The sequence below is a fragment of the Melanotaenia boesemani genome, chromosome 18 (genome assembly GCF_017639745.1).
Source record: "Melanotaenia boesemani isolate fMelBoe1 chromosome 18, fMelBoe1.pri, whole genome shotgun sequence".
Taxonomy (NCBI): Eukaryota; Metazoa; Chordata; class Actinopteri; order Atheriniformes; family Melanotaeniidae; genus Melanotaenia; species Melanotaenia boesemani.
The window spans coordinates 26,048,524-26,071,796 of NC_055699.1; the positions used below are offsets into that span (position 1 = coordinate 26,048,524).

At 40.3% G+C, this 23,273-nt stretch overlaps 1 protein-coding gene across 2 annotated transcripts in view; it reads right to left on the reverse strand.

Moving 5' to 3' along the window:
• Positions 1–23,273, reverse strand: part of LOC121629118 (partitioning defective 3 homolog) — a 432,758-nt gene that overhangs the window by 394,171 nt on the left and 15,314 nt on the right. For both annotated transcript variants that reach the window (XM_041968670.1, XM_041968671.1), the window contains exon 2: positions 1,097–1,198. In XM_041968670.1, the coding sequence (XP_041824604.1) occupies positions 1,097–1,198 (102 nt within the window). The remainder of the gene's footprint in view (positions 1–1,096; positions 1,199–23,273) is intronic.

The window sequence follows — 23,273 nt, forward strand, 5'->3', positions numbered from 1 at the left end:
GATGCTTCAGATAAAGTACTAACAGATAATGAAAACTGCATATTCGCATGGAAACTAACATTTTTAAGATTTGGAAACAGACTATATATGACTGAAGATCTAATGACACAAGAAAATCTGACTAACAACAATAGATTAGCAAATAACTCAAATTAATATGAATATATATATATATATATATATATATATATATACATATATATATATATATATATATATATATATAAACAAATCTATTTTAATTTTGCCTGGTAAAATAAAGGCAAAATAAATAAATGAGATTTCAATTATATTAAATTAAATAAATTAGGCTGAATTAAATTGATTATCATTAAGATCAAGTAAATAACAGAAATTAAATTGAAAAGATTTGAATAAATTATTTATAAGATAATTAGAATAAAATAAAATAAATTAATTAAAATAGATAACATGGGATTAAATTAAATTAAGATCAAATAAATTAAGTAGCATAAAAATTAAATTAAATTGCCAACCACATCTGAATAAATTCTTATAATAAATTAGCCATTATATGTTACATAGTTAAACAGAATGAAAGCTGCTTATTTGAAACTAACTCAGTCCATCTTACAGACACGAAGATGGCTTCAAGTTCTGAAAGGACCCAAACATTCGCAGAGTTGGTGACTCAAGTGCAGTCAGAACGGTTCCCATGAGAAGAATGCAGCAAGATTGTGGGTAATCGCTCCCAGTTGGGGTAGTGGGTGGTGTGGGTAGTGTGATATCCTAATGTGTCTGACATAAAATTGAACCATATGCTACTACACAAAGAAACACCCAACACACATCAAAGCAGGCTGTGAATGTGAGACAATGCTGCATCGCTGAGGGTTTCAGAAGACTGAAAACTAGGGATCTGCCTGCAGGCGGCAATGATTCAGCATGGTGCTGTTCTGTAGTTTACTGCTCTGTAATGTCTCAGTAATGATGACGTTGTAAAAGCAAGCAGGTGTGATCATAAACACATGTCAGGTAACCTTTGTAGCGCAGCAAGAAATGTCAGAGGGTGTAACATGCAACCAATAAACAATGCAACATAGCATGCAGATGCAGATTAGCACACGTAACTCACCCTGTCTTTGTCATCCACCACATCACACAGCATATCATCGAGGTCCAAAATGCCTCCATCTCCATGTTCCAGCCTGTGCACTTGAACCCAGTAGCCGGTGTCCTGAGGGGGGGAGAGGGGGGTATTAGCTTTGTAATGAGATCTGCTTTATTTGCAGCATACAGTCAGGATTTGCAGCATTAAGCGAGTAAAGCCATGTTACATATGAGCATTGCCAAGAGAAATGAATTAACAGCTTCTGTCTCCTCAGGAATCAGCTGATCCAGTCACCACGTGCTTCATATTATGATCCAGTTGGCTGGCACACCACAGCTCTGACATGGTTATGGATTGGAACCATGATGGCAGTTATGAAATATTATAATCCCCTGCTGGATCGCCTGCAAACTAAACATATGGCTCAAATATGCTGAATTTTCTTTTCTATTTGGACGTAGAGAAAAAAGGCTAAACTACACATTGATACGTTTATAATCACATTCAGAGAGAAATAAAGTTTGTCAGGTAGAAACAACTGCAGACCAATTCGGGTCACTGTTCAGGAACCTGAAAGGTTCAGCTAACGCTGAATCTAGTTAAAACTCTGGGTCCACTCAGTCCGGAAACTCTGGGTCCACTTAGCCCGAATCTAGTCCGGAAACTCTGGGTCCACTTAGTCCTAATCTAGTTGGAAACTCTGGGTCCACTTAGTCCTAATCTAGTTGGAAACTCTGGGTCCACTTGGTCCGAATCTAGTGGGAAACTCTGGGTCCACTTAGTCCTAATCTAGTTGGAAGCTCTGGGTCCACTTGGTCCGAATCTAGTGGGAAACTCTGGGTCCACTCAGTCTGAATCTAGTCAGAAACTCTGGGTCCACTTAGTCCTAATCTAGTTGGAAATTCTGGGTCCACTTGGTCCGAATCTAGTGGGAAACTCTGGGTCCACTCAGTCTGAATCTAGTCAGAAACTCTGGGTCCACTTGGTCCGAGTCTAGTCTGAAACTCTGGGTCCACTTAGTCTGAGTCTAGTTGGAAACTCTGGGTCCTCTTGAACCGAATCTAGCCTGAAACTCTGTGTCCACTTAGTTTGAGTTTAGTCGGAAACTCTGGGTCCACTTAGTCCAAGCGTAGTCAGAAACTCTGGGTCAACTTAGTCACAAAATTCTGGGTCTACTTAGTCCAAATCTAGTCCTAAATTCTGGGTCCACTTAGTCCGGGTCTAGTCGGAAACTCTGGGTCCATTTAGTCCAAATCTAGTTGGAAACTTTGGGTCAACTTATTCTGAGTCTAGTCAGAAACTCTGGGTCCACTTAGTCCGGAAACTCTGGGTCAACTTAGTCAGAGCCTAGTCGGAAACTCTGGGTCCACTTAGTCCGGACACTCTGGGTCAACTTAGTCAGAGCCTAGTCGGAAATTCTGGTTCCACTTAGTCCTGAAATTCTGGGTCCACTTAATCCAAATCTAATCAGAAACTTTGGGTCAACTTAATCCGAGTTTAGTCGGAAACACTAGGTCCACTTAGCCCGGAAACTCTGGGTCAACTTAGTCAAAGCCTAGTCCGAAACTCTGGGTCCACTTAGTCCGGAAATTCTGGGTCCACTTAGTCCAAATCTAGTTGGAAAATCTGGATCAACTTAGTTCCGAAATTCTGGGTCTACTTAGTCCAAATCTAGTTGGAAAATCTGGGTCAACTTAGTTCCGAAATTCTGGGTCTACTTAGTCCAAATCTAGTCGGAAACTCTGGGTCCACTTAGTCCGAGACTAGTTGGAAACTCTGGGTCCACTTAGTCTGGAAACTCTGGGTCAACTTAGTCTGAGTCTAGTCGGAAATTCTAGGTCCACTTTGCCCGGAAACTCTGTGTCTACTTAGTCCGAGTCTAGTTGGAAATTCTGGGTCCACTTAGTCCGGGTCTAATCAGAAATTCTGGAGCAACTGAGTTTTTGGTTCCAGATCAGCTCCTCTGAATTGTTTCATTTAACTCTGAGCATCTTTACCCAGATTTAGGAACTACAATAAAAATCCATCATCGATGGAGCTCTTATACCTGGAGTAACCATGGCAACCGCTGACAAAAAAAGTTATTTATTTATGCAAGAAGAATTTCTTAGACGTCTTAGATGAACATCTTTCAGAAAGATAAGTTATATTGTTACTAGATTGTGACTAGACCATCTTTAATTTCTATTTCACACTGCCTGATAAAGTAAATATTCAGTGGCTGTTTCTAGTCATTTAAATAGATAACATTTGGATAATTTGGATAAAATTTTTTATATTATTTTGCAACTCAGCTGTGAAGCCAGAAATGTCCACTAGCTAAGTTTATGAAATCACGTTTGGTTTTGTAGGTAACCAAATGCATGTCTTCCAGCAAGGTGGGGGTCATGGGGTTACTAGAGTACTTAGTAAGTACTCAGGGCAGGTCTAAAGAACCAGAAAGTCTTAATACTATTAATAAAAAAGCCATCTATAGAACTTAAAGACCAGAGGATCTCCTAATGTGTCAAAGTCAGAACAGAGTCAGACTTAATGAAATAAACTAGTGGCACATGGTGAAGCAGAGACCAGTTTGTTTTAGTATTTCACTTTGTCTTTTGATCTCATAACTTCAGAAAAACGAAAGTAAATGCAAAATGCTTCTGTATACGATCATTCTGATTTAAACAGCTTAACAGCGTTGGAAACATGGTGCTGCAGAAAACTGTTGGAGGGGGACCTGCTGCACCACTAAGCCAGCAGAAGGAAAGTGTTTGAGGGGGGACCTTTTTTACTGCTGCACCACTAAACCTGCAGCAGAGCAACCGTGGTATTGGAGATGTTGAGCGCTGAAAATGGACAGAGAGAGAAAGTTCAGAAAGTGAAGCTGTAGCAGTTGTTGCTACACCATGATGACGTATCTCCTGTCATGGAGATAATTTGGTTTTAAAAGGTCGGACGTGGACCAAACTACTGGTTACAGGAAATGTTTTTTTGTGCAACCTATAATTCTCATGACAATAACTGAGATGTCATGCATGGAAGAGGACGTTATTTTCAGTGGAAACCAGAACACAGACTGCATTTAGTCGCTTCATATTTAGCATGAAAGTTGAACATGTTTTTTTTTGCAAAATATTTATTAAATCAAAACACAGGACATAATTCTAAGATTTTATAGTTGTTATTCAAGTATGAAACTAACAGCTGAAAAATGCGCATTTTCTTCCCATCTCCTCATTCCATGCAGCTCACCCACATGCCGACTTTGCAGCTCATTTCCCGCAAGCGCTGAAGCATGATGGTCCAGTCCGACAGAAAGAAATCACAGTTCATTGATCAGGACATGAAAAAATCCTGCTTTCTTCTCCTCATTCTCTCTCTGCTTTTAGTCTTCAGGACTGCGGTTTGATGAATTTCGATGCGGTGCACCAGAGAAAATGGTCCAAATCATGAGGGGAACAACTGTGTTGTGTTTTTAACAGGGAAATGATGGCGAGTTCATCGGGTTGGTTTTAAAAGAGAAGAAGACCAAAAAAGGAAAGAAATATCAAAACTAAAGGGTTAATGGGAAGTTTCCAGGTTAACCACAGACAGGAAGTTAAAGAGAAATTTGTTCTCTTTGTGATGTTTGTCTCGGCTGGAAAACAATGAACCCTGAGTAAAAATATTTTTAAATAACCCACAACTACCACAGTAAGGAGGGAGAAAAATACCAGTATGAAATACATAAATACAGCAATAAATAATTCATTAAATGTGTCACTTAAAATTAGACATAAATAAATTAATAAATTATTAAACATTATACTTTTTTATTATAGTTATTCAATGTCAAAATATACATGCATTTCACTATTTAATTAATTATTTCATGGTATTAAATAACATTCAATTAATGACAAATTTAAAACATTAGAATTTTTTCCAATTTTTATTAACAACTGACATAAATAAGTAAGGAATCATATGTGTTTATTTCCTATATTACTTATTGACACATTTAAGTATTTAATGACAATTTATTTAATCAATTCCTATTTAAAATCAATTACTGACACATTTAGGTAGTTTTTGATCAAATTTTTTATTTGACATGTTTATTTCCACCTATAAATTAATAACCTTGCAACCCCACATTGGAATAAGCAGGTGTAGTAAATGGATGGATGAACAAATAAATTAATGACATTTAATTAATTACTCAAAGGAAAATGTACGTGTTTCCTTTCATACCACAGCACCACAACAAGAAGGAGTAAAAACCAGGAGAAGATGAACACAGCATTAGTGAACCCTCTCTGGACGTTATGCGCTCATTCATTCATCCACTAGAACCACTTGATCCTGTTCAGGGTCGTCATGGTAACGAAGTCGACTCTGAAAATGATTACGACACACAAACTGACCCTCAGCACCGAAGAGGAAAAACCCACTAAGTCTGCTGAGACACATCCAGACTTGTTCCTCAGATGGATTATGAGGAATAAATATGATTATGAGAAAAGCTCAGAAAAACAACTTAATCTCAGGAAAGCATTCGAGATGGACGGAAAGAGTTTTACTCTGACAAACACCCCTAAGGTCTAACTTGGTTAGAGGAATGTCGAGGCCCTTCGTCTCTGGTGCTCCGCCTCCAGCAAAAAATATGACTTTATGTCCTCGTTTCAAAGACTTGCTGCTGCTGCATCAGCTGATGCTGAAATCTGGAGATTCACACAAACCTGAAGTTTTAGTGTGACCTACAGTAGAGACAGCGAACCATTTCAGCCACATAGTCGATGACCATGAGATGCAGTTGGCTGGACCAGCTGGTGAGAGGTCAGAGGAGAATGGGCAGACTGGTTGGAGATGATAGAAAAGCAACAGGAAGTCCAATAAGCACTGGCTCCATCCAAGGTCTGCAAAATAGATCTATGGACACACAACATGTCCAACCTTGAAGCAGATGGGCTACAGCAGCAGAAGACCAAACCCGGGTGCCTCCTGTCAGCTAAGAACAGGAAACTGAGACAGAAGCTTTTCCATCCAGCTTATCAACAACCTGAACGTGGCGCTGCCAGAAATACAACCAAAAACTGGGAAGAAGACAAGGAGCGTGTTCATAAGCAAACTATGGCAACAAAGAAGCAGCAGCAGAAGAAGAGGGAGGTCTGCCCGAGTACTTTCACACAGACATGGTTCTGGTTCTGGTTCTGGCCTGTGAACATCTGTGCTTTCTGGAGAACTGGCCAGCGCTCACACCAGTTTAACCAGAACCAAAGTGGGAGGACTTAACTCTGCAGAAGTAAACAAACATCTTGTAGATATTGTCCTGAAAGTTGATGGTTAAGTCTTCATGTCATGATCCATGTTTAAGTCCATGTTTACGCCGTCTCCAGTCTGCTTTTGTCTGTTAACGATAGTTCCAAGACAACCATCATTCCCTCGTTCTGTATATCCTCTTCCATGCTGTGTTGTGTTTTCCAGTTGTTGCTATGTTTCTTCTTCTTTGTTTTTTGCCAGTTGTTGCTATGTTTCTTCTTCTACATTTCGACATTTGTCTGGCTCGGAGGACTAGATTGTAGATGGGTTGCATCATCATGTGTGTGTTCTTCAACATAATGTAGCTGAACAGATGGGACCGTACCAGCACTTCCAGCTCCACTTTAGTCTTTTTTCTGTCGCTGTGTTCCTTCTTCGCTTTCTGAAGCTTATTGATTATTTGGTGTGGCATCCGTTGCTTTAACTTTATTGAAACACAGCAGTTGTGTAAACATTGATAGCCGGTGTTGTGAACAATGTTGCAACTGGTTCAAAGTTTAGTTTAATTTTAAAAATTTCTAGGTTAGAAGTAAAAATAAAAGACTGGATATAAAAGTGTTCTGCAATGAAATCAGTTCTACTAGACTTAAATTTTATCACACTAAATAGATGATGGGAACAAATGTTTTCAATGAGCATGAGGTTTGGTATGTTGCTTCTTCATCTAGAACACAAGCAATCCTCATTGTGCTTCAGTGTATAACGTTTTCCTGCATATATCACATCTGAACTCATGGGTTTCACCAAATAAACTAGAAACCAGTACAAATGCATCGAAGGGGAACATACGAAGGAGGCAGATCATTTCAACAAAGAGTCGTATGAATGATTGTGGCGCGCAGTTACAGGGAGGACAAGCGTGGAGTTGATAAAGCATTAGCACACACATCAGTTAACCTCAGCTCATTTTATTACCATCATCCCTGCAGCTAAGATCAACATGTACGACATGCACGGCTGACCCTCCACACAGTCATCAAACTTCTTTCAGTACTACTTTCTCTACATCTGCAGCTACATCTTCCTAAGGACAGGAAAGTATGAACACACAGAAACCCCCAAACTCATGTTAGGTGAGCAGAGAAAGAGACTCAGAGCTGGATCATTAACAAACAGGAGAAAAACATCAGGAGAGATTTCAGGTCCAGTTCTAAGAAGCAGTCTATGTCATGCATGTGGGAGACAGAAAGTCAGTAACACAAGCAAACTGAAAAAAGTGGATCTGCAGCCCAAACAAAGAGATTTAGAGGGAACCTGTAAAAACCAGTGTAACCAGTGCTGCATGAACAGCTCTGAAGTTGCATTGTTTCATCCCACAGCAGCACATGAAGCAACTTCTGCTGCATCCATCAGTGATTCAGGATATTTAAATAAACCACCTGACTTCTTATATTGGGGCACGAGCCCGGTATAATATCAGGAATGAACACAGGAGTTAACCATCCAGCAGTGAGGATACCTAGATAACTTTTTCTGTGCCTTCTGTTCTATAATCTTCTCCCTCATTGCTGGACAGTTCATTCCTGAGATTATACTGAACACGTGCCCGGATAAAAGAAGTCAGGTGGTTCAGGGACCCCAGGTTAGCAACCTCTGTGTTAGAGAGTGAGTAGCTAGAGAATCCTGGCAGATCACCTCCATCCTGTGTGTAGTACATCAGTAGATAACTAACACTGCCAGTTACTCATAAACAAAATGTACACACTGTGTCTTTTTGGTAGCTGCATGAAGGAGATCCTAAATAAAAGGTTGGGAACCACTGGTCTGTCAAACCATGAGATATCTGAATCCTGGAGATACTGAGATGAACATAAGATCATCCCCATCATGAAGATGGTAACGTCATGTGAACATTGTGTGACAGCTAAACCCCTCCTACTGTATGTTGAACAGAACAGACCGCCTGTGTTTGTCAGAGTAGATCTGAGCAGATAAAGCAGGGTGTGACGGTGTGTGTGCTGCATGCCGGTCATTCAGCTACTGTCCTAATGACCCGTTCCATCACTCTTGAGCCTTAAATGGTTCATTCAGATGTGGAATGAGAGACATGCAGCCTTCCTTGTCCTATCAGGTGTTGACTCAGGTGAGGGGAAACAAAGAGGTTGTTGTTCTGTGTCATGCACAAAAACACACGCCGTGACGTAACCGTGAACAACAGCTCTCCTCGTATCTGTGTTCATACCCGTTCCAGTCAAAGACCACACAAAGACTGGATCCCAGGAGGGGGAGGGTGGGAAGAGACGCCCTCCTCCTGATTACTACATCTGTCCCAGTACGTATTGTAATTCCCACAGGGACAATATTCCCGCCCGGTTCTGCTTCCTTGTTTTTATGTGTGGGACACAACCGCAGGACCTTGTGGTGCAACAGTTGCACACCTGACTCCAGACCGGAAGATTGTTTACCACGCCAGGCTGAAATTCAGCATCAGTTGAGGTAAAATGTTTCTGGAAGTGCTGCTCTGAGTTGGGACTGCAGAGAAAGTTGGATGAAGATGTTTCAGAGAAGACAGATATGTCTTACCTCTAAATATGGAATATGTTCTGTAAACTGAGAAGGTGTGTTTGAAATGTGTCATTGTCTTGGTCTTTTTCCTGCTTTGCAGGAACAGATGAAACATTATAATCAGTGCAGTGAAGTAAAAAATGGGTTTTCACATCATCAGCCGTTAATTCACTCCAACAATGTCCACACGTGACTCAACTATTTGATAAAAACTTGATCTTCATCAGTCAAAAACAGTGACCGGAGATACTTTGCAACATAAAACAAACTGATAAACAAATGAACAAACCTGAATACTAAAAGCAACACATATCATAAGTTTTCACTACTATTTGTCTCATTCTGTTTCATTGTTGAAATCTGATATAAGTATACATTTAGGGCTCTCAAAATTAATGCAAAGAGATTAATCTGTGGAAGTAACTTATTACTTTTCCTTATGCTTTAATGCATAAACAACAAAGTTATTAATCATGCCACATTAAAAATTCAAATCTGTTTTCTCACAGTATCAATCTAAACCCCTTTATCCTCCTTATTAACGAAGATTCGGACAGTTCTTAAGGCTTATATTTGTGTAAAGTTTAGATCTGATCTGCTGAGGTCGTGTGTGCCACCAAGACTTCTAAGATCATCTGCCTGGGTTGGGGTGCCTGCTCCGGGCCTGTGACGCCCTTCGGGGCCGGCGGGGGACGGGGGCGCCCTAAGCCACTGGCGGGTCGTCTTCCAGGGGGAAGGCTTACTCCCCTCTGGACCTACATCTCCTGACCCCTCCCCTCCCCCACTCTTCACTACATACACAGGTAGGGCTGTGGGAGGTGTGCTTGTTGCGCTGGGCGGGGCAGGGGGGTCATCATAGTGGCCCCGTTGCTTCGCCGAGCGGCAGCATGCCTCCCAGCTTTTAATTCCACTTAGTCACTGAGCACAAATAACATTTGCAACATACAAACACTTTTTGGGGGGTGGAACATGCGAGGTCAGGTGGGTGGGACTGCTCAGGTGGCCCCGCCCCCTCCTCAATGCAGTTACTGCCCCCCAATTTTAACCCTCTTTTTTTAATTGCAAACAGCACATAATATATTCCATCACTAGTGGGGGAGGGAGGGGGGATGGGGTCTTCAAGCGCCCCTGTCTCCATGGATGGCCCGGGGGAGGGGCGGGCCGGGTGGCCTGTCGCGTTGGCCCGGGGCGTAGGCGGGCTGTCCCGGGGGGTTTTGGCTGCTGGCCCTGGGGGGAAGGTGCTGTTTTGGGGGTGGGGAGTGGGGGGGCGGGGTGGGGGGGTGGGGGCCTGGCTCGTGTCTCCTCGCCTCCTGGCTGGGGCTGTCCCCCCGCGGCGTGGGGTGGCGGGAGGATGGTGGTGGGGGGATGGTGTTTGTGTGTGTGTGTGTGTGTGTTGGGGGGGGGTGGTGTGTGGGTGGGAGAGTGGTGTGGGTGTGGGGGGATGGGTGGTGGAGGGATGGTGTGTGGGAGGGTAGGGTGTGTGGAAGTGGATGCGTGGTGTGTGGGGGGGGGGGGTGGTGTGGGTGTGGGAGGATGAATGGTGGAGGGATGATGTATGTGTGGGAGGATGGGGTATGTGTGGGAGAATGTATGGTGCAGGGATGGGGGAGTGTGTGGGAGGATGGATGGTGGAAGGATGGTGTGTGTGCGGGAGGATGGATGGTGTATGGGAGGGAGGATGGTGTGTGTGTGGGGGAGTGGTGTATGTTTGCCCAGCACCAGACGGCAGCCAGACAATCATTCTGTTTGCAACGATGCTGGACAAGACAGGTTAAAAAAAAAAAAAAAAAAAAAAAAGATCATCTGCGTCCAGTTTGCTTTCCACCCTGAGAGTTCAGACTAAACTTGTGTTGTAAAAAAATTTTTTAAAAAACTATCTCAGGTACTAAATACATTCTAAAAGAAAGTTAGTATCTGGTTAGATATTAATTAGCACTGGTATCAATACTTAAATGCCACTTTGGTGTCTGCTGGTTCATGGGAAGAACCAGCCACCTCTACCCATTTTAAATTGGCACTACAGCGAGCAGCCCCGCCCCTATAGGATCTCCCTGGAGGACCCATTGTTCACGGTGTTGCCAACTTAATGCCCATTTATGCTGGACGCAGAAGACGGATACGCAGACTGAAAGTTTTGTACGTCTCATGCGTCAGTTAAGCACATAATTAGGTCAGTTTTCAGGGAGCTTAGCAATCCGTCGCTTAATGCAGAAGATGGGGTAATACCACTGAAAATCGCGGGGGCAGTGCTGAGCAGAACAGCTGACATGTGACCAGGGAAAGAAGCAAACCACAGAAGAAGAAGAGCAACAAGAAGGGAACAAAAAAGTAGAAAAAGAATGAAGATAACTGTAGAAATTGAGCAAGCTTTTGAGGAAAGACTATATGAGAGTGTTTAGGACGTGTTGGGCAGTTGGAAACAAATTTAGTGACGCATTCCCGCCGCCATCCAGGGTCAAAACGCGGAGGTCAACTCCAAACTCGGCACTGCCCACTTGTGGATGAACTGACTTATTACCAATGGAAACGTAAAAGATGTATAGAAATATGAGTGACATATGATGAAACTGTCCGTCTTCTGCAAAGCCGTCCTCTGCGTCAAGCATAAATGGGTCTTTACACTCAATTTCCACCTCATTCCGGTTTCGTTCCCGCCGCAGCGGGTCAGTTCACGCCCACACACAATTAACACAAGTTGCTGCTGCCACGATTTGATCAGCAGGTAAAGAATAAAGTCCGGTGTTACTTTTACACCCCTCAAAATCACTGTCTCATCTGTCTCATTGCAGGAATATTTAATCAGAAACTCTGTGAAAGAATAGAAGTCTGAAACTAGCAAATCTACACCATATAAGTTCACATCCCTTCATATGTGCTGGTGGGCGTGTTTTTCTATGCCTGCAAGGCCAGGACCTGCCTATTTGCATCTGGAGGGAGGGGCTGTGGGGTTTTTTAAATTTTTTTGTGACAGAGAGAAGCACCAGCATGACTCACATTTCATCACAAAAAACAGAACCTGGTTTTACCCTGTAGGGGGCGTTATGAGCAAGTTTTTACCCACAACATCCAGTTTTTTAAAGAAATTTTAAATAACAGTGTATGTGGTTTTCATCACAAGTAATACTGTGTTGTTTAAGACTAAAAAACACATTTTTGGGTGTACTAGCCCTTTAATGACTCGGGGGTCGGCCCACAGGCCCCTCCCCATCCAGAAGCGCTTACATCGTCCTGTTCGGCTCCATAACCAGCGCTGATCACTGGCTGATCACAGCCTGGCTTACAGTCACATGTTAGTGCCTTTTAATGTAGACAAAAACATTTTAAAAGCTCATTTTTTAAAAAATGTTTTAAATGAATTAATCTAGTTTTTTGTTTGTTTGTTTTTAAAGTCAGTAATCTTAACTAGTTTGCTCCATTGTCTGCGTGATCTCATCTCAAGTATTGTGAAGAAAATAAGTGGTTGAAGTTGTTTTTTTGTTTTTTTTTTTTTTAGTTTTTTAGGAAAAATAAAAGCATAAATGCATTTATTTTACCCTGTTAATATCATATTAATAATAAATTGTGTTGTATCGTTTGGATTGTGATGTTATTTTTGTGGTGTTCTGACTTTGATTTTAAAAAAAAACTCTTTATAGTATCGAAAATAGTACTGAGTATCAAGCACCACCTTTAATATCGGTATCGAGTTTGAAATTTTAGTATCGTGACAGCCCTAGACTAAACATTCAGTTTTATCTTCTCCTGATATCTGTAACAAACTACCAGAAAGCATGAAGTCTGATTCAAACCTTTTGGATCAAGTCTTAAAACTCTGGTGGTGATGATGATGTATTTCCAGTTGATGTCTATTAGTGTTATATGTAACTCTTTGTATGTATTCTGTCTGTTTCACATTATGTTGCCTTATGTATGAAATGTGCTGTAAAATAAATTTGCCTTGTCTTCCATACTATCTCACTACTACACACACATAAGTTCTGTTCAGTAACTTTTGCTTTCAGTTTGGAACAGCGAGATAAAAACCATACCTCCAACTGCAGCTTTGGAGATGTAAAAACTGTTAGACTGATAAAGAAGCACAGACCAAGTTTTATTCTGCATGTCTATAAAAAGTTAACTAGTAAGTATTTATGCAACTATTCTTTAACCCCAGTCAGACCAGATGAGCTGGCCGACTGGAATCATGAGTTTTATGTAGGGCTGGGCGATTAATCGATAAAATCGATAAATCGAATTTTCCATTTCTGGAGATTAATTTTTTTGAAAATCGGGATTTTTTTCCATAGTTAGTTAGCAGCAGACTTAGCCCTCCCTCCACACCAGAACGGTGTTTGTCTGACAGATTTTCAGTAAAGTGACCCTTCACTCACGCCTGGGATTTAGCTGTGCATATAACTGCAGTGAGAAATGCTGCTCTCTACGAGATGCAGAAGTCATCTTTAGCCCACAAACTCTAGTTAAGAGACAACCTTCATCAGGGGAATTATTTCTGCAGTGGATCCTGTATGATAAGGATCCAGATGGAAAGAGATCACGGATGCATTGTGTCGCATATTTCAATGTAAGATATGAAGTCGTTTATATGGTGGAAGAGCTATGACATTATATGCTTTATTTTTGCTAGCATTCATCTATATAAACAAATGAATTTTTTAAATAAGTTTATGTTTTGTAAAAGAAAAGGAAAAAAAATCGATTAAAATCGGAAATCGGATTTGGTTATAAAAAATCGGAGATTTTATTTTTAGGCCATATCGCCCAGCCCTAGTTTTATGTGACACAGCGCTTAATTTAGCTGTTACAGTTAGTTTGGTTTACAAATTTTGTTTTGGCCAGCTGAACTAAACTAAACATCACTTCAGGGAAACCTTCCAAGAGGAAACTATCGGTCCAAAACTGGCTGACTAGAGTCTGTGTAGGAAGATGCCTTGCATTGGTATTCCTCTGAGACAAAGTCACCTCCAGGGTTTGTGCATTATTAATTCCCTGCCTGCTCAATGCAACTGCAACCTGCAGAGTACAACACTCAGAGAAATATGACACCCTTCCACAGACATGCTTCCAGGTCTGTACTCACTAGAGGCCTGTTGCAAGTGACTATCCATGGAAACACATCAGGGTGAGAAAGATCCAAAGAAACTGCACTGGAAGAGCAGCAGTTCAGATATAAACACAGAGCCATTAAAAGACTCAGAAAAAAATAAAAAGAATTTTTCAGTGAACTGGAAATGTGAGTTGGAGGCCATTGTCAGGAAGCCAAAATCAGAGTAATATCCTCTCATTTGTTTGCACCACTTCACCACAAAATCAGGCAGCACTTTGCACCAGCTTTAAGCAAGTAATGGAGGCCTGGCTAATTCTAAAAAGAAGCGTGTTGAAATAATAAAGTGGAGAGGTTATAAAGCAGGGATCCTCAGTCCTGGTCTTCAAGGGCTGGCGTCCTGCAGGTTTTAGAAGTTGACTCAAATCAGTTTATAATTGCCAGACTTTTGCAGAGCTGGACATCAAGTTCTGCACAAGTCTAAGTCTGAATCAGGTGAGATGCAGCAGGGGAACTTCTAAAACCTGCAGGACACCGGTCAGTAGTAGGTCTATTTAACTCTGGTCTTCGAAAGCAAGTGTCCTGTAGGTTTTAGATGTTACCCTGCTCCAACACACCTGATTCCAATTAAATGGATCCAACAGTTTGTTGACTATGACACATTAATTTGAGTCAGGTGTGTTGAGGCTGGGAAACATCTAAAACCTGCAGCACACCCCCAAATTAAGTTTAAAAGCATAAATACTATACAGTCACCAGACCTCAAATAACCTAAATGGCTTTTTTGTTAATCATTTTTAAAGATGTTTCACCAACCGTGACTACAAGTCTTACACGCATAACAGGTTGGCACCAAAACTCTACAACACTGGGAGAGAAAAGGGCGGTTTCCAGATATGAAAGAACAAGAGACAAACGCACAGACAGGTTGATCTTATGTTAGTGTGCTTGCTACGACCAAGACCATGCTTGCTTTTTAATCTCCACTGTAAGCTTAATTGTTCTCATCTTTACCTATGAACTACGTTTATTACCAGAGGATTCCACTAGGGGGCGCATTAGAGAACTCAAACAGGACCGAGCTGATGAATTTGTGTAACGTAATCTAGAATAAAAGCAGAAGCAAGCAACAGCAGTGGTATGACAGATGGTAAGTAGGGGCCGTAAACCAAGCATGGCATTGACCCTTTGACCCTACATCTGATCAAACTGCCCTCAACTGGTTACTGGAATATTGCAGCATGTGAACATGTAACATTAATTTCTGTAAATGTGCAAAAACGGCAGTTTAAATAAAATCCAAAATATGATAAACATGCATACGCATAATTAAAAGCATGTGTATTCTCAGCCTGACAGATTCTTTCATCCCATCTATCTTCCAAACTGATTTCTAATATTAGCTTAATGCAAACTCAAATCTATTTCTTAAATAAAAATATACAGATTTTTACTTTACATGGTCAAATGAATGTATTTGACTTTTACTCAGCTGAGCCAATTAATGTCGTCCTCTAATATTAAATGATCTTCTTGAACCTCAAAGCTGAGTCGCCTTTGATATTGCATTTTTAATTAACCTGTATGTTTTTAACTCACTCCAAGTGTGCAGATTACCAACCAACCAAAACACTTGATAACAACAAAGTGAAGTAAAACTTCATATCAGATCATATAAAGTTATATACAGTTATATATATAAAGTAGGACAATTATTAGTTTACATGGCTGAAAACAGCTGGACTGTCAGCTGGCTGCAAACACACCGCAACTCACTATCATCATTTATTGTTCAGTTGAACCTACAGGTCAGATGCATCTACTCCATCCAGGTGGATGACTCAGGTACTGAAGCAACATATTGAATTTAAGCTAAAGTGCTCAGAAATGTTAAAAAGTCTGTTCAAAACAGAATATTTGATAGAAATTGGTCAGACCTTAACAGAGAGTTGAAAGATTATCTGATTTGTATGAACATATTTTAAAGGATTATTTAGAGGCTTTGTACAAAAAATGTGTGAAAAGGAACATATAAAAAGGCTAAAACAATTATATAGACATATTTCTGTTGGCAACGTAATATGTTTAAGCCTTGTACAAAAAGAAGAGGGAGTGTCACTGCTGCAAAGATTGCCGAGCACTTGAGATGTAAATGTACGCCATCCTGCCGAAGACTAAGCCAAATTCTGCAGTCTGGAGACGAGAGACTCGGCATTTATCTGCCACTCCTAAAAAACAGAGCCAGTTCTCCGAGTCTCAAACTAGGAGTGGAGAGGAGAGTCAGAGTGGACCAGACCAGAAGAAAAACACAGCCCTTTTTTTTCTTAAATTACACCTGATTTCACATGCTGTCTGACTTTGGGATCATTTCCATGTGTAGATAATAGGGCTGCACGATTATGGCCAAAATAATAATCACGATTATTTAGATCAATATTGTAATCACGATTATTAAACACGATTATTCACCGTGTTTGGAAAAACATGTATTTTTATTGCACCAATTATAAACAAACTATGTGGCAACAATTTTTAGTGAAAAATTAAACTTTAAATTAGAATAGATTATAAATAATGCAAAAAATACATTTACCATTAATTTTTGAGAAGTTAATGTAATCATAACGGCTACAAAAGATGATAAATTAAGAGCTGTTCGGGAGCCAAAAGAGCCGAACATCCCATCACTAGTATATACAGTTATAATGGATGCTACCGTGGAGAGGGATGTCGTGAGAAAGGCAAAAACCCAAAAGTGTTTAGAACAGCAAAAAAAAAATTAAATTAAATTCTTCAGTCAATATTTTCTTTGTTTTTTAAGTTTAATTTTATTAAGTGTAATTTGTTTTTTTTATTAGGAGTCTGCAACACTTAACTTTTTAAAATATTTATGTTTATCTTCATTAATAAATATTAATATCTGACGGTAAGCCAGCACGGGATCACCCAGCAGCAGCTTTGTACAAACAGAGGTGATCATCTCCTGCTCTGAATGCAGCTCTGCAGGAACAAGCCTCGTCTGAGTACTTTTGGACAGGGGAGGGGTCGGCGCAGCACCCAGTCCTCATTTAAGAGTAAACTACACTCTTTCACGTCAGTCACCAAAAGTCTCCAATATCACCAGAAAAGGTCGCTAGATTTGTCGCCAGTCATTTAAAAAAAATAAATTAATTAATTAATCGCTAGAGGTGAGTGAAAACTCGCTAAATTTAGAGACATTGGCAACACAACTAGCTGCTGACTGTAAAAGGTTTGCGCCCTTGTTCTTTAGGCAGCTTGATGAAGCTTTGACCTTGCGTTCGCCCCCTGGTGGTTGGCAGACTACAGGTTGAGAATGTGTGTGATCAGAGATGCATGCAGCAGAGCTCACATTTTGAATTTAAATATCGTTGACAATCAGGTTCATTTAATTGTGGTCACCAAAATCATGATCACGATCAAAATCCGATTAATTGTGCAGCCTTAGTAGATAAACCTCTGAGTCGTCCTCTCTGCTGTGTGACCTGCTGTAGCAGAGGATTTGTTGTTGCTCAATCAAGTGTGACTTTTGGTAGTAACACATCGCATTTATCAAAAAAATAAATAAACAAATAAAATTGCTAAATGGCCACCATACAAATGAATGGAGTTTAGCCAAAATGAGTGAAAAACCTAGCCTTTTGGAAGCCGTTTCACTCAGGCGTACTTTCACGTTACAGGACTGATGTAAAGTTTAAGTTGGTTATGAATTAAAAACTTTGTGTCTGAAAGAGCATTTTGATTTCTTCGACGGTTTTGACACAGTTTTAGTTTTATAAAATTACAGAAATTGCCGACAAATTTCACACTAATGATGATGTCACTAATTTTTTCCCTTTAAAATTATTATCTTTCAACTCCACTGTTTCTCCTGTACATACACAAATCCTACATTAAAACGTAGGCACTTCCCTTTTATTCCACCCAATGTGACCATTATTGTGATAGGCCTTACAGTTTTCTCTCAAATCTCCTCAGCAAGCAGAGTGCGCCCATTGCAGTCTCTATTGGTTTCATTCATTTGACTCAGGCTTTTCTCCCAGTCAGAACGTAAGTTTAACCTTCCATAAAAACTACATTAACAGTAGAAACATAAACAACCCATCTGTGAATTCAACAGGCCCTTCTGCCACACACAGTTTTATAAACAGTGAGTGTATGTTGTGGGGGGTGCGAGAGAAAACACTGTCATCATAGCAATGTTAATGATGAGAGTCAGTTCTGAGTCTTAACTCATTTCTTTAGAAATAATTTTTTGCATGCATTATGGGCTAAATGTCTAAAATAATGGTGATTGCGAAACTTTCTAAAGTGTTTTCTTTTCAGTCTGGGGGAAAAACAGATGTAAGAGGTTGAAAAACTAACACCCAGTAATTAGAAACAAAGAGAAGCTTTTTACTTACATGTGATAAATGCTATAGCACCAAAAATATCTTGTCTAACTGGTCTGTAAAACATCCAGTGTTAAGTTTATTGCTAATATCTACAGACCGTTATACCTTGATGGGATAACTGCCATTACTAGTGAGCATATCATGTTGTCAGTCTTCTAAATACATAGTTCTTACTAAGACACTGGACAGGCAGTACACAGTTCTCCTGTTAACCCTCAAAGATTAACACAGGTAACACAAGTTGTCCTGCATTAACCAATAGAACCAGTTTTCTTCTTCGTTGTTTGCCATAAGAAATAGAAACCATGTCAGACGTTTTCACTCGGAAAGTAGTCGTAGTCAAGCAGCCACACAGGGAGAAACGATGCATCAAAAATCATTTTACAAATGAATCGCAGCCATCTGAATCATAATCAAATCGAATCGTGATGTACCTGAAGATTCCCACCCCTGCTGAACAAACATGGTAGCTGTCACATTTGTGCCACTCCCAGCTGTTTGGGATAAATAACGCCTTAAAAGCACCATAGAAGAAGACAGTACACATGTAGTTACTTGTAGTGCAGTCATCATTGCACTTGAGGCCACTGGATTCGCTCACACATTAAAACATTTTTATGTCTGGCAGAATTTTGGCCACTGATGGTCACTGTATTCACAACTGTGCTATACCCATTCTTACCACTAGATGTCAGTAGGTCTTACACACTGGACCTTTAAGTGGGCTAATAAAGAGTCAATCTTTAAGCTTTCAAAGGTTAAGAGAAATCAACCAACAGCAGGAACAGAGGGCAAGGGTGTCGTGTTCCTGAAAAACCCCGTGGGAAATGACCCACTCAGGCCATCTGCTCAGCCATGGGCTGACAGCAGGAAGAGTCAGATGTGCTGCAGATGTGGATATAAATTATCAATCATCTGTCATTTTCTTCACAAACATACAAGCGCCAATCATTTAAAGACAGACAGTGAATGTGGCCTTTACTTTCATTTGGTTCTACTAACTTAAAATCACTTTCCAGCTAGCAAAGAAGCAAATATTCAACTTACCAGTTACCAAAACAATATTTTTAAACAGCCCAGATGTGAGCATCATCCCTTATTCAATCCCTGACAGAGTTCTAGTCGATGCACAGAGACAGCAGTCAGAGTCATTTTGAAACTTCTTTGTTTATTATTTTGTATGCAGAGGTTGCGTCGGCCAGATGGGACCTCTGAGCGAGCCAAGAGAAACACGAGAACCAACAACCCAACCGAAGATGTCACGGCACAGACAGACCTTTCACAGCCTGCAGATGTGCAGCACAGACGGGTGTTTTCAGGGATTTCAGGGTTTTCAGGATGAGCTGCCTTACATCTGAATGTGGCAAAAACATCATTGTTCTTCTTACGGGGTGATGTCTGGATGCAAACACATGGCAATCTCTTCTCTTCTGAGCTGATCCGAGACGAGGGAAATCCGATTTAACCGTTTCCATACTGAATGCAGTGTCAGGGCCGAGTTTGGAGACTGAAGGGAAACTCTCATGACTCATAATGTCTCACATGTTAAAGCAGCGTACCACACAAACCCCATCTGTACTAAAATAGCTCATCTAGCCACTAAAGATTTCGCCATCCACAGCTGGGACGTCCAGTAACCAAAGGAAACCAGCCTTTCAAAAACACGGAAGCTCCTGCAGCTTCTTTCTCTTTTCAACTTATTGATCTGTGTTCTGAACGAGCGCTGGCAATTTGATCCACAGGAGCTCATCACATCCCTGCTCTACCCCGTGTAAATATAGAAACACATGAGATGGTATTATCATCAAAGATATATTGAGAATAAGTACATAAAAAACTAAGAATGGGCTATAAATGGTGCATATGTAATGACATAATCTGGTGAATAGCAGCCTGGGTTTCTTGGTCTCATTACATAACTTGTGAAGGGAAAAAAAGCAAGTCAAGACCTCAGCTGTGCATCTTTATTTGCAATATTTTAGCCAGAATGAGCATCACATCTATTACATCCAGTCTTCAGGAAGATCTTAAGAGTCAAGTTTCGCAGTGAGCGACTGACATCGCTTCATACCTGCTGATGAAGCGATACGTGAAACAAAGCATTGAGGATGAAAAGGGAAATGGAACGTCAGAGAGGATCTTTCATGTTGATTAAATGACAGAGAAGAAAAAATGCATTAGAGGCAGACAGGAAATGAAACGGACACCTGAAAGTAAAAGTGGGATCAAGGCCAGCGGATATATTCAATAGTGGAGACAAATAATGACGACAAGGAAATAAGATGAAAGTAAATATCTCTTTATATATATATATATATACACTACCGTTCAAAAGTTTGGGGTCACTTTGCCATGGGATCCAATAGGGAAGTGACCCCAAACTTTTGAATGGTAGTGTATACATATATATATATTTTTTTTTTTTTATCAGCAGCGTAGTTTGGTAAAAACTGATGAACATCAGACACAATTTAAAAAGGCAGTAAATCCTTAATGAAACAAACTGACACAGCCGATTAAAGATTGGAGTATTTAGACGGGCCGATTAAAGATTGGAGTATTTAGACGGGCCGATTAAAGATTGGAGTATTTAGACGGGCCGATTAAAGATTGGAGTATTTAGACGGGCCGATTCATTGAGGACAATTACAGACCAGAGAGAGGTCCGGGAGTTTAGCAGAACACACTCATCTACACAACTCTGAGTTATTCTAAGACCTGATGATGCTTGAAGTAAGATGGTAACATAAAGCAACCTTAATACTTCTCACTTTCTTTCTATTCTACAGTCATTTAGCAGTCACTTTTATCCAAAGCGACTTACATCTGAGAGTAAGAACACCACAAGCAAGAATTCAAACAAAATGGGACTTACAAAAAACAATCACACACAAAAAAAAGAAGAAAAAAAATACTGCCTCTAGCACTACAGAACTGCACCTGTGTCCATCTGGACTCAAAGCAGTCTGACTACAACTTAATTATGATGTCCCGTGTTTAAATACAAGATCACAATTTCATCACACAATATCATCTTTGGCATAAGTGCACGCAGCTTCTTCAGTGCTGAGTTGAGCTAAAGAGCTGGACAAATCTTTCTAACTTAGTCTGATGAATAGAAGAGTTAAGGTAAGTGTGAAAATGCTCCTTAAACAACTGAGTCTTTAGCTTGCTCTTAAAAGTGGATAAGGACTGATAAGGCAGTGAATGAAGAGTGGAAATAAGCTGCATGGCTGATGCTAAGCAGCTGAAAACACCAGGAACACGGTTCAGTCAACAGCAAACAGGAAGAAGAAACAAACATGACTGTACGCGAGTCCAGCAGCAAACCAGCGGTGGTTCATTGTTTAATAAGAACCATACTGGCATTGAGTTACAAGATAACAGGACTCCACCCAAGCTGAGCAAAATCATGATCAGATGATACTTAAGACCACTTTAGAGAACAGACCAACATCCTGAAAGAAGCTCTGTTCTGATGGGGCTTGTTTGTTTGTTTGTTTGTTTTTGTCTGATTCAACATAAAATCTAGAAGCACAAATTCGTAAAATACATAATGTTTTCCAGGACTTTCATGGTCCTCCACGGTGATTGTTCCAACACACACAAACAATATCAGCTGCTATCACAGCTGTTGACGGGACATTGAGGAGGTACAACAAGATCATGTTACGGCAAAGGAGAACCAGGATGATGCTTTGATTTTATTTTATTTAATAATCATCAAATAATAATAATAATTTTATAAACACAGCAGGTCTGTATGATGAAAAATGTGACGCGAGTTATCGGGGTCCAGTGCCCCAGTAGAGCGCCATGTCTAGCAACACCCTGGGGACATGATTTCAGAGAGTACCACCACTACATGTCTATGCAGCAAACACTTGTTGTCCAGATTACACACCTCTGATGCCAACACTCTGGTTTAGTCTGAGATGTGAATCTGTTTGACAGCCAGCTCCTCCCCCACTGGTTTCACTGTGATAATACACATTAAACCCAGTCAGTGATGGAAGGGGGACATCAATCTTCTAAAGGACCACCAGAGTGGAGGGTTTGCTTTGAGAGAAGAACCACTGGACTGGACAAAGAGCTTTGTTTCTGCTCTGAATTCATGTGGTGGTGGTGGTAACGGGGATGGAGAAGGGCTGATAAATGGCCTCAAATCTATATTGCAGTATAATCTGAAGCATGTGTGGTAAGGATATATATTGCAATATATTCTTTTCTTGTGTATAAAAATGTAAAAATGCCTGGTTCTGAACATACTCACATACCAGATACAACAGAACAAACACGTCATAAAAGTACAGAATGTAATTTTATTTACAGCATTTATTGTGCAAAACTGATTTTAAAAAATACAAAACCTTTCAAGCAACTTTTAAGGTGTGTAACGGATAATTTTCCACACAGTGTAACACAGAAATTCTTAACATCAATAAAGACGAAGATATTTTAAATAAACAGTACAAGTAAATGTTAGGAAAACACAAAGTGCAAAGTGTAAAAACACAAACAACTTTTCTTCCTGCTGTCCTGATTACTTATTTATACATTTTATATTGCACAAAAATTAAGTTGCAAATATTTGAACTAAAAATACTTAATATCTGGTGCAGATACGAACACTGAACTTCAGTGTTTATGGTCTTCGTGTGCAGAGATTAAACGTTCTTGCACATCAGAGGTTGTTTGCCAGGAACACAAATTTGTCCGCAGTCTCGGCTTCAGTGCAGATCGGTGGCATGTTGCAACGTTGCCACTGGTGCTGAATTTCAGATTGCGGCTAGGTAACTCGTAACATGGATCAAGTGTCTTAATCATGTTCTAAAAATCACTTTTCTCCACTATAAGAAACGGCACCACGTTCTTACACAGGCGCACGGTAAAGGCATTGAATGCCAATCATTTTTATCATGAACATCAGAACATCAGAACATGCTTGTAAAATATCGGT